Here is a 12,466-nt window from a genome sequence, read left to right on the forward strand (position 1 = left end):
TTCCCCCCTCCTCCCCCCGTTACTTATGACAGCCAAAAGATGCAAAGCAAAGGGATAAAATCTTGAAGGCTGACATTCGGCCCTCCTGCAAAAGAGACGTTAGTCCTAAAAAAGATAAAAATAGAAGGTAATAGAAAATATACATGTAACACCATCATACTATTTTTTAGGGTTTATCAGGATGTTTAGTACGAAATGCCTTGATAAGCTTAGGAGCTCTAACATCCTTCTCATTCACCCATTCAGACTGGGAAAAAGGAAAATGTTTCCAAACAATCAAATATTGGAGTAGACCCCTTCGTTTTCGAGAGTCCAAAGTTTCTTTAACTTCAAAATGTTGTTCACCTTCAATTAGCAATGGCACAGGGGGATCAACCTGAGTTGGTCTCAAGTCGGAGGTATGTTCGGGTTTTAATAAACTAACATGGAAAACAGGGTGGATCCATCGGAGGGTTTTAGGTAATTTCAGTTGGACTGCCACAGGGTTCACAATTCGTTCTATTGAGAAAAGTCCAACATACTTAGGTCCAAGCTTTTTTGACTTTTGTGTGGTCTGCAAATATCTGGTGGATAAAAAGACCTTGTCACCCACTTGATATGGTTTTTGTGGACTTCTCTTTTTATCTGCAAATTTTTTATGAGTTTGGTGAGCATCATCTAATGCTTTACGGGTAACCGGCCAGGTAAACTGGAGCTGTGTTATCCATTCATCTAATGACTGAATGTTAGGTTTCTCCTGTGGAAGCTCGGGTATGGGTACAAAGTCTTGTCCCGAAGCCACTTTAAATGGAGTAAATTGTTATATGCCACCTCAGTGAATGGCAATAGGTGAGCCCAATTATCTTGCTGATAATTTATATAATATCAAAGATATTGTTCCAACATCGAGTTAGTTCTCTCACAAGCCCCATTGGTTTGTGGGTGGTGGGCGAAGCTTAAGCCCTCGGCAGAGCCCAATAACTTCAGGAACTCCTTCCAAAAGTTTGAGGTAAACTGGACACCCCTGTCTGAGATTATGCGTTCAGGAACCCCATGTAACCTGTAGATATGTAAAATAAACAGTTTAGCCAATGTTTTCACAGATGGGATTTTCGGACAAGGTATGAAATGTACCTGTTTGGAAAACAAATCGGTTACTACCCAAATAACTGTATTCCCCCCACTTTCAGGTAATTCCACTATAAAATCCATAGAAATTTCCTTCCATTGAGCAGTTGGTCTAGCCACATTTTGTAGTAAGCCTGCTGGTTTACCAGGAGGCTGTTTGGCTGAGGCACAGATAGGACAGCTAGCCACATAAGTCTCAATGTCCTTTTTCAAGGTAGGCCACTAAAATAGCCTTTTAACCAAGTGTAAGGTTTTCACAAATCCAAAATGTCCAGCAGCTTTAGAGTCATGAGCTTGCTGTAATATTTGGTTTCTCAGCTTTGCTGGCACATATAATTTGGCCCCTACCCATGCCAATCCATCTCTAACTGTACAGTTATTTGAGTGAGCAAGGAACCAATCATCAAGTTTTAGAGCGTCTTTTAATTGTGCAGTCAAATCATTTGATAAATCAACTTCCTTCTTTTTCTGGGCTCTGGTAACCACTGGAGCTGCCAACTGTTTGGTTGGGACAATAGGCCGTATCAGTTCTTGGCGAGCACTATTATATTGAGGTAATCTAGAGTGAAGCACTATTATATTGAGGTAATCTGCCATGAAGTTCTTCCCCCCTGGAATGTACTTCAATGAAAAATTAAAGTACTTAAAGTACTGCGCCCAGCGAACTTGCTTGGGAGACAGCTTCCGAGGCGTTTTCAAAGCCTCCAAATTTTTATGATCCATCCACACCTAAAATGGGTGTTTTGCCCCTTCTAACAGAGCCCAATGAACTGCAAAAGCTTCTTTTTCCCAAATGGCCCATCTTCTTTCGGTTTCAGTTAGTTTATGGGAAGTATATGCACATGGTTGCAGAGTCCCCATCTCGTTTGCTTGTAGTAACACCGCCCGACTGCTATGTCACTCGCATCGGCTTGGATTACAAAAGGAGCGTCCATGTCTGGGTGCTTGAGTACTGGTTCAGCAGCAAACAGTCATTTCAGCTTCTCAAAAGCGACTTGACATTCCATGGACCACTCCAGTGGTTTACTAGCCTTTGGTTTTTAGGAGATTTGTGATAGGCATTGCAATCTTTGCAAAAGCAGGGATAAATTGACGGTAAAAATTAGCAAATCCCAAGAAACTTTGAAGTTGCTTCCTGGTGCGGGGAGGGGCCCATTCCAAAATGGCACGAACTTTCCCCAGATCCATTTCTATGCAGTCATGTGACATGCGATAGTCAATTTTTTGATATGCAGTCATGTGATATGTGATAGTCAATTGACTAAATAGTCAATTTTTTCCTGGTGGAATTCACACTTGGACAACTTTGCAACTCGAAGTTTTTCCAGAACTGACTGCACTAGTTTCACATGTTCATCACGAGTCTCTGTGTAGATAAGAATATCAAGATAAACCAACACTCCTTTGTATAAATGTTCATGCAACACCTGATTGATCATTTGCATGAATACTGCAGGGCCCCCCTGTAGGCCAAATGGAAGAACGTTGAATTGGAAACAGCCCATTGGGCAGTTAAAAGCAGTTTTCCATTCATCCCCTTCCTTAATTCGAACTCAGTAGTATGCTTCTCTCAGGTCGAGTTTTGTAAAAAAATTTCCCTTTGGCCAAGTGGGCCAACATGGGTACATTCTCCACTGAAATAGTGTTGAGGTTTCTATAGTCAACACATAAATGAAGGGAGCCATCTTTCTTTTCACGGAACAATACTGGGGCTGCTACCCGGGGGTCTAGCAGGTTGGATGAAACCATGTTCCAATTTTTTATCGATAAATGACTGCAGCTCTTCTAGCTCCCGCGGTGTCATCGAGTACAGTTTCGGTTTTGGGAGTTTCACCCCTGGTAAAATTTCAATGCTGCAATCTGTTGAGCGATGTGGGGGAAGCTCGTCCGAGGCCTTTTCACTGAATACCTCCTTTAAGTCCCAATATTCCTCCGGAATTTTCTCCTCCCCCTTCAGGCTCTCGGTGCCAGTGGAGGCCGGCTCAGTGGGATTCTTGAGTTTCAGTTGAGATTGCCCCTCCCCTTCTGGGCATTGGTCAGTACGTATGCGCAATAATCCCCTCCTCCAATCAACGTGGGGTTCCATTTCTGGAGCCAGGGCAACCCCAGTATTAGGGGGCACTCCATCCCAGGAGCCACAATAAAACACAAAGTCTCTCTATGCTTCCCCATCGTCATTTCTATTGGTTCCGTTATGAAATGTGCAGGGCCGCCCCAGCTACCGATCCATCCAGTTGGCAAAAGGCTATGGGCGTTTTAAAGTCTTTAGCCTTAAGCCCATTTTCTCTACTACCTCCGAGCTGATTACGCACCTTGTGCTCCCAGAGTCTAACAAGGCCAGCATTTCCCCTTTGGCTCCCAACGTGGATACCCTTAATCTCACTGGAATGGTCATAAGGCCCTTGTTTGGACTTACCAGTCTTCTGATTTGGATTCACTCTCTTCAGAAGAGATTGGAGTTCCCAGCTCCTCTCCTTTCGGACAGCCGATCTCTACAACCTCCTCCGCTTTAAGCGCCATTTCACGAGGCTTTGCTGGGGGGGTTTCAGGTTTTCTTCCTCCTCCTGGCGCCCCTATGGCTCTAGCTCTAGCATGGCAGTCTGCAGCTCAGTGATCTTCCTTCCCACATCGGAAGCATGCAGTGGTCTTGGGTTTTGCCGCCATTCCTCCCTTTTGAGGTTTTAAGGCTTCTCGAGGGCTGGTGCGGGAGGACCTGCTCCAACCAAGACTCCCCCGGCGTCTGTTTCGGGTCAGATCAATTTCCACCTCTGCTGCCAGCATGTACCACAGCTGCAGCTCACTGGGGTCTCTTCTGGCAATACAGCTTTGATATACATCTTCATTCAACCCATCTTTAAAAGATTCTATCAGGGCTCCCTGGGACCAGCTTCGAATATGACACGCCAGCTCTCTAAATTCCTGGGTGTAGTCGGCCACTGATCTCTGCCCCTGATTTATGGTCTTCATCCTAATTCTGGCCTTACGTTCAGCAAGTGGGTCTTCAAACCTGGCCCGCAGCGCAGTCATGAACAGGTCATAATTTATCAGTTGAGGGGCATTATCATTATGCAAAGTCACCATCCACTTTGCAGCTGTTCCCTCCAGAGCCCTTGTAACACATCTAACTTTGGCTGCTTCTGAGGAAAAATCCCCTCCATATTCCTCCATATGGCTCCAGACTTGTGCCAGGAAGAATCCTAACTCCTTGGGATCCCCCCCCCCCATATTTTACTTCCAACGGAGGCACCTTTGGAGTTCTACGTCTTCTGGCAATTACTCCCCCCCGCTGGGGGGCCCTGGGCTGCTGTTGCCTGTTGCGCTAGCCCAAGTTGATTTATGGGGGTGGCTGCTCTGATTCTTCTGGCTGGGACTGCCTCACCCTCCTCTCCCTCAGACCTTTGATCAATTTGAGGTTCTCTGATAGCTTTATTTAGAAGATGCATGGCTTGAGTTAGTAGAAAATTCTTTCCTTCCTTCTCTTGCCATGGCTCCTCTCTTCCACACCGATGGGTAGTGGTCACTCCTGGAGGAGGCTTTTCCTCAGGATCCTCCCAGGGACCATTTGGGTTTTACAGCTGGTTTTTCGCCAAGACTTAATTCTGCTTAATTCTGACAAGTCTGCTGCCTCTAACAGCAGGGAATCTTGTCTTCCAGTTGCTCCCAGGTCTTCTTGGTCGCTGGCTGGATTTGACATTGTGTTCAGACCCCCTGGGAAGAAAAATTTATTAATTCTCCGGGTGGGCTTGTAATGTGGAGATTCAGAATAGTCAGCTGGTGCTCCATTCAAAATCCAAGAAAAAAATACTTCGACTCCATTAATCAGAGAAAATATATCTTTTACTGGAAATCAAGAGGTAGCAACAAAAGAATTCTGAATCTGAGAAAATGGGCGTGTAAATCACATACACAAAGTAATGGCAATGTTCCCACCCCCAATAGTTCAACTGGCTCATCCAATTAAAAGTTGTGTATATCATCATGTGGGCATCTCCACCTGGTGATGAGGCCTCTGTCCGTTGACCTTGACATATTTTGATAAAGAGTTGCAGCTGTGCATAGCATAGGATAGAAGCCTAAGCAAGAATCTACCCCCCCAGCTTATACAGTTCTGGTTTGTAACACCTACAGCTCACTTCCCATAACCATTCCCCCTCCTCCCCCATTACTTATGACAGCTGAAAGATGCAAAGCAAAGGGAGAAAATCTTGAAGGCTGACACCCCTACAGAATGCAGCAATGCTGAGGTCGCTCCCAATGGTGACCCGGCCCAAGATCCTAGTGGATGCAGCGACCACTGGAGATTGTATCGGGCCAAGGAGAACCTCAGATGCCAGGGCTCCATTCAGAGGCTTGGAATTCCCACTGACCTCCATGTGGGAGTCAGCCATTTTGCCTTGCACTGGAGAAAGAGAAAGTCTCCTGAGCCAGATGAGTCTGGAGAATGCATATACTTGACAGTTCACCCAGGGCAGGTGGTGGAGACTCTGTCAACTGGATGAGCATCGAAAGGATGGGGCAGGCAGTTGGCTTGAGTTGCCCAGCGGGGTCCTGAGCTGACCTATCCTGACATTCTCATCCCGCCGTGATGCGGCTTCAATGGCAGCAATGTGGCTGGCTAGCCCTCCTCCACCACAGTCGGTTAGTCAAGCCCGGGCCCACAGCAGAGCCTGATGCACCACTGTTGAATAGCAAGCCCACCCGGCTATGTACCCAACCCTCCTGGATGGCAGAAGCCTCCACTATGTGCATACTACCCTTGGCCATTGGCCTCTGGCTTGGATGCTGCCTCAACCTCCTCCTCACCCAGCTGCACTTCCTGCTCTGAAAGCCACCTTTGACAGGGACCTGGAGAAACTGGCTTCACTTACGACCATGTCTTGCTTTGCAATGGAGATTCGAGGAAGCCGGATTCATTTAACAACTTATGACTCACTTAAGAGCTGCAACTACTTGCTTAACAATGGTAGCAAGACTGGCCATGAGGTGGGTGAAAGCTCACTGAACAGCTTTCTTGCTTTGCAATGGAGATTCGGGGAAGCCGGATTCATTTAGCAGTTGTGTGACTCTCTTAAGAGCTGCAACTACTCAATTGTTACAATTTTGGGCTCAATTGTTGTTGTAAGTTGAGAACTATCTCTGCCTTCCTCTGCATGGCAGCCTTGCCTAACAAACTCCTTCCCTTTTCTGGGAATTTCTCCTTTTTGTTAGAGGCACCAAAATAACCCAGTTGACATAAGGTCTCCTGCTGGAGCAGGGGGTTGAACTACATGACCTCTGAGGTCCTTTCCAGCCCTGGATTGCTGTGCTGTTTGAAAGCATCCTCTGAAACTGCCAGGTGTTTGTTTCCTCTCCTTTTTCCCTCTCTCCCACCCTACATCCATATTTTGTTCACTTTTCCTTCCCTTCCTTCCCTTCCTCTTTCTCTTTCCTTCTTTCCTTTTCTCTCCCCCCCCACTTTCCTCCTTGGATGAAGCCGGTGTACTTACCACCACCCCCACGCTAGTTGACTGTTAGTCCAGCTAACAGTCAACACAAAAAGTTTTCCTGTGGTCATCATAACAGGTGGCTGGTGGAGGACAGGAGCCTGCCAGCTATATTCATTGGACAGTGTGACTAATGACACTTGGGAGGTTTTTTTTACTCTTTTAATTAAGTGAAAATTGTGGAAACTTTTAGAGTTGGCTGTGCCGATATGATGTGAACATGTTCTTTGAGGAATCTACTGCTTTGGAGTTCTGCTTTGAATGGGTGCATTACTCGGAACACTGACATATTGCTTTTTGTATTGTTTATTAAAAGGGGCTAACTTAAATATTGCCTTTAATTTATTAGAAAAGTGATGTTTTAAAATAAGTGTTGTTTACTCAGTGTGGTGTCTTAGCAACAAAACTTGATTATGTAAATGAGCACATGATCTTGAAAAAATACTATGTGTCTTTGTGTTAATGGAACCTCAAATGGTTAATTAGCTAGCACTTATAGTTGCAAAATGGTGGTTTAAAATTGAATGCTATATTTTTTAAAAAAACATTAACAAAACTGTCTGAGCAAGCAATTTGTAGCCATGATTTGCTCTTATATTTTTTGAGAGAGAAGAAAAGGAACTTCATCATCAAAATGTGAAGGGAAGATGGTTCAGTCCTAACTTATAGCATCCTACATGAATTGTTCTTTGAAGTGAAACTATAGAATAAGTTATACATTTTTGGAGACAACAACACTGAAGCAAGCTGTGATCAACATGAATCTGTTTAATGTTATTATGAGATGGGGAATGTTGCATGTAATCCGGATATATTCCTTCAATTAATAGAAATAGTCAATACTGACATTTTAATATCAGAAAATGAAAATCAGAAGGAATCATTGGGTATTATTTATCTCTTTCCTTCTAAAGTATTAGACTAATTTAATCTTTCATTGCAGGCTCAGCTAGAAGCTCAGAAAGCAACACAGGATTTTCAGAGAGCAACAGAGGTGCTACGGGCTGCTAAGGAAACCATTTCTCTTGCAGAACAGAGGCTGTTGGAAGATGACAAACGTCAATTTGATTCTGCATGGCAAGAAATGCTCAATCATGCCACCCAGCGGGTAAGCTCTATTACTACTCTTCCTATAAATTTTTAAGCATTTAGGCAAAGAGACAGAATTAATATTTTACACAATATTGCACAGGTTCTATCGCTTACTTCAGGGACAGTTTATTCATAGATATTAGGAGAAAAGCAGCAAGATTATTTGCATGTAACTGTTCTAACTTTAAAACAGGTAAAGCAATTACAGGTTTGTAATAGGCTGAATCTGTCCACAAATTATATACAATGGGCCTCTACTGCACAAATACACATGTTGATTTAAAGGCACATAACTTATTCCTTCAGGTCTTTCACCTATAGCGACCAAAACTGGATCCATCCTGCTGCCGGTCATCCTTTTCTCTCTTTTTCCATTTCCAAGCATTACGATTATCTTCAGAAAGCTAGGTGGATTGATTTGTAATCATTGTTTAATATTTTGGACATTATTTATGATTAAATTAATCAGTTTTGGACATTATTTATGATTAAAGTAGCATTTTTTTAGTAGGAAAATGGCCAATGTTAAAAAAAAATCATTGCCTTTTAAGAAAGACCTTGACATAATAATCTAAACAGATTCTTCAGATTTAGTGATTCCATGATTCTGTGATTGATTTTAATTTACATGGAAGTTTCTCATTTTTTGCATTTTTGTAACACTGACAGAAGTTTAGCCAATGTGATGTTGCTAACATTAATAAATTATATTTACAACTCAGATTCCACTGAGCCCTCTTTTTTCTATGTGGTTGTGCTATTTTGCCAGATATTACTTAGATATTTGAGAAATATTGTTACTAAAAACAAAGCAAGCTTTGCATACAGTAGCTTTAAATCAAAAACATTTTCATGCTTTTAAAAGGTTATGGAAGCAGAGCAGACAAAAACTAGAAGTGAACTTGTACATAAAGAAACAGCAGCCAAATACAATGCTGCCATTGGCAGAATGAAACAGTTGGAGAAAAAGCTGAAAAGGGCAATCAACAAATCCAAGTAAGTTTAAATCTCCAAGGGATCACATGATGTTATAATTGTTGAGTTATTTTTCTAACATGTGTAAATAGAACCATGAGAAACCATGGGAAATGTCAAAGGCAGCCTTGAATCACACACTCCTTCCAAATGCCTAATACAAGACAAATGCAGAAGTTATGAACAGGAAATAAATATTATGGAATCATAAGAGTTATAGCTCAGCAGTATAGTGTGTGATTCAGTGCAAGTCATTTATCTGTGACATTGCCAAGTAGGGATTAAAAGTCTTGCTTAAAGAGTTTTTCATAAAATCATCTGTCAATCTGAATTAACAGTTATCTGGACCAGTAGTCTTAATCATTGATTTGCTTCATCAACGAGGCTTAAGATGTTATTTTAAAAGAGTTGTCTGATAAAGCACAGGAAAACTACATTATTGCTGAGCCAGTGTAAAAAAGACCTGCTTGATGAATCGATATTTGGTGCTTCATATATCAATTTGAGCTACTACTATCTTGTGCTTGGAATACCTTTCAGGATTGTTTAAAAGAATATTTCAGTCAAATTATATTAGCAGCACGATTATTGCTTAAGGCTAGTAAAATGAAACCACCTCACTATTTTAGTAGTTTTTATGTTACAATACAGCATTGTTTTCCAGTCTCTGCTAGACTGTAATAATGGAACAATTTAACCTAAGTACTTTCAGATTCTGGATCAGAAGCCTCTAGGATAGGGACGTCAAACTCAATTTCATTGAGGACCGTATCAGGGTTGTGTTTGACCTCTGGGGGCTGGGGTGGGCAATGGCCAGGTCATATTGGGGGTGCCTGTGGTGGCCTGAGCACTCTGCCAGCAAAAGCGGGCTCCCAAGCTCTGCTTTCAGCTGCCACACCCTCCTGCAATCCTCTGCCAGCAAAAACAGAGCTGATGGAGTCAAAGACCAGTCATTTGCAGAGGGCAAAGATGTCTGACTGCCTGAGTAGTGTTTATTGCTTTGATATAGTTTTTACAAGCAGAAAAAGATAAAGCAGCAACAGCTTTTTATTGGTGAATTCTGACTGCCAATCCTTAAGAATATACAAGTAAGGAAGTGGTGATGTTAGCCAGGTGAGATCATGTACCAGCTAGGGACAGTGTTCTGCAACATTCTGGTGATGTGAACTGGGATCATGTAGGTATTTGAAGCACAGCAGTATGCTGCTCGCGCCCCCTACAGGACCTCTATCTCTACATCTCACTCTTTTTTGTTTTGTTAGACAAGGCATCATCATAAGAGGGGTTAGTAAAAGGATCATAATCAGGAGAGGAACATCCTTGCAGTTGCTTATACAGGGCATAAACCTGACCCTGAGGCAGTGTGGGAGGGGTTTGGGGCAAAAAGCTGTGATACATATGTTGCAAAGGGAAGGGAGACATTGAGAAAAGCAGCACCCACCAATTAAAATAGCACAAATAATGACGAAATAGCGTAGAATATTTCCCATTTAGCCTGTGGGCAACCAAGCTCAAAAGCTTTCCCACCAAGATCCTAAATTATCACTTTTCAAATCCAAGGCCAAATTAAAATATTGAGCTGGTGCTGGATGGTTAGTGACTCATCAGACAAATTAAAACAACATAGCCCATCCAAAGTTTCACAACCCAAATGCTGGCGCAAAAGCGAATAATCAACCGCAGCACGATTTTGTAAAATAGCCTTTCTCAAAGCTTGCATCTCATGGTTGATTGCTGAGATAGCTGAAGAACTAGCATTAATTGTCTTTGCTAAATTACATGCAACAGAGTTAATGTTAAGGTGAGCACGAGCAGCAAGTGCTGGCATGCCCACCATAGACACAGCCAGCACTACATATTCCGCTTTATTAAGTAAGGCTGTTTCAGAGTCACAGGTGCTATCTAGCTCACGTCAAGAACTATTCGAGTGAATTTGTTGTTTGGAAAGCAAAACAGGAATCAGCCGGCTGAGGCAACACTTCACTTCACTAATATTAGCAGGAGTATAATTAAAAGTTTCTTGACCACATGTCAAAAACTATCCTTGCGGTAGCCAAACATGGGCAAAATTAAACTCCCCATGTCACTGGATGACTGGCACGACGAGACCGGACTGGACGCTGTGCCGTCTGTAGAGTCACCTTTGCCATTTCTGGGACCAGATCCAGGGACTGATGCCACAACATCCTTGGCTGGACGGACGCAATAGGAGGACGGTCCTGTAGGAGCAAGCACAGCAGCATAACCTTACCCCAAGTAAGGAAGCTGCCCCAACCATGTTTTGTCTGGTAATGCCCGATAATATACTAGAGGAGGAGACAAGCTTGTTTTCTGTTGAAAATGTCTCTAATAAGTGATGGAATTTTGAATGGAAACATTCAATTGATTTAAGGTAAATAATACTTTTTTAACCTGTTGTGTTACCCACAACAAATTGGGGACCCGAGTTCCCTCCTTTTTTATTTGTTTGTGGAGGCAGTCCTTAAAGGACCAATTAGCATGTTCCATGATGGCTTGACCTGTGGAATTATAGGGAAGACCATGAGTAAGAACAATATTCCAGGTTGTACAAAATTGCAGAAAGGCCAATGAAGAATAGGCTGGCTTGTTATCAGTTTTTAAAGAAGAGGGCTTGCCCAAGGCTGTAATGGCCAAAAAAACATGAGAAATAACATGATTAGCAGTTTCCCCTTGTTGAGGAGTGGCCCAAATTGTTCCTATATTTCCAAGGAGCCAAAGAGGGAACATGGGTAACATGCATTTGCCAGAGTTGATTAGAGGTGAAACCACGGGGATTAACTCCTGTGTCCCCTGAGGGGGATGCCCCAGAACATTGGGGACAGGATGAAACAATCTGCTTGGCTTGGTTCAGTGAAATATGGCAAGCTTGTGCTAGCCCCCTAGCATTTTGATGGAAAAAAGAGTGACTGAAAAAAGGATCTGAAAACAAAGTAAGTAAAACATGAACAACAGCGTCAGCATGACTATTGCCTTCAGAAGAGGCCAGGAAGGTGTGAGTGACTGCGTATGTGAGAAACAAAGTATAAATGCTTTCTGTCTTGTAGCAGCCGCTGCAAAGTTAAAAACAAGGCCATGAGATTAGGTTCAATCCTGGGCGTGATATAAGCACCTGGAAGATTAAAAATAAGTTGACACACATAATGAGAGTCAGAGATTAAATTGAAAGGCTGTTGAGAAAAGGTTTGGAAAGCTAAAATTGCAGCAGATAATTCTGAATCTTGTGGAGAGGATTGTACTGCAGTGTAGGACACTTTCCAGGTGTCATCATGAGGATCCTTGTAAGCAATCGCTCCTCTCATTTGCCCGCCATCTGAAAAAACAATAGGAGCTTGCGGCAATGGAGAAGGAGAAAGTAGTGGGTGGACAGAAAAGGAAGAAGTCATTAAGCAAGCAAGCCGAGGATCTTTAGGCAAATGATACACAATACAGCCTACATAGTCAGTTAAAGCACACTGAAAAGTTATTCTGAAAATAAAATTGAAAATCAACTTCACCATTTACACCTTACTGTACTTATCAAAAATTACAAAGAAAGAGGATCCCAAATCATGTTTCTACCCTAACAATTTTTGATTTCTTCTTCCCCCACTTCTTATTTGCAAAGCACATTGTATACCTTTTGTGATTTTTCCTGTTGTTATGCATTCTTCACATTCTTGTTGTAAACCCTCCAAAACTCCAATAGTTTCCCTGGAACTTTAAAATCTAAGTCATTTTGTGATGCACACTCACACTGACATATGCAATCACAGAACCTACACTTCAGGGAGGGGTATTTTGAGTCAAAT

The 12,466-nt window shown here is 42.6% G+C and overlaps 1 protein-coding gene across 5 annotated transcripts in view; it reads left to right on the forward strand.

The window, feature by feature from the left end:
• SH3BP5 (SH3 domain binding protein 5) overlaps positions 1–12,466 on the forward strand; it is a 117,666-nt gene that overhangs the window by 76,325 nt on the left and 28,875 nt on the right. For all 5 annotated transcript variants that reach the window (XM_087946132.1, XM_087946131.1, XM_026686220.2 and 2 more), the window contains 2 exons: positions 7,534–7,698; positions 8,548–8,678. In XM_087946132.1, the coding sequence (XP_087802258.1) occupies positions 7,534–7,698; positions 8,548–8,678 (296 nt within the window). The remainder of the gene's footprint in view (positions 1–7,533; positions 7,699–8,547; positions 8,679–12,466) is intronic.

The sequence above is a fragment of the Notechis scutatus genome, chromosome Z, assembly GCF_049901735.1.
Source record: "Notechis scutatus isolate UNSWTSFEM ecotype Mainland chromosome Z, rNotScu1.2, whole genome shotgun sequence".
Classification (NCBI taxonomy): Eukaryota; Metazoa; Chordata; class Lepidosauria; order Squamata; family Elapidae; genus Notechis; species Notechis scutatus.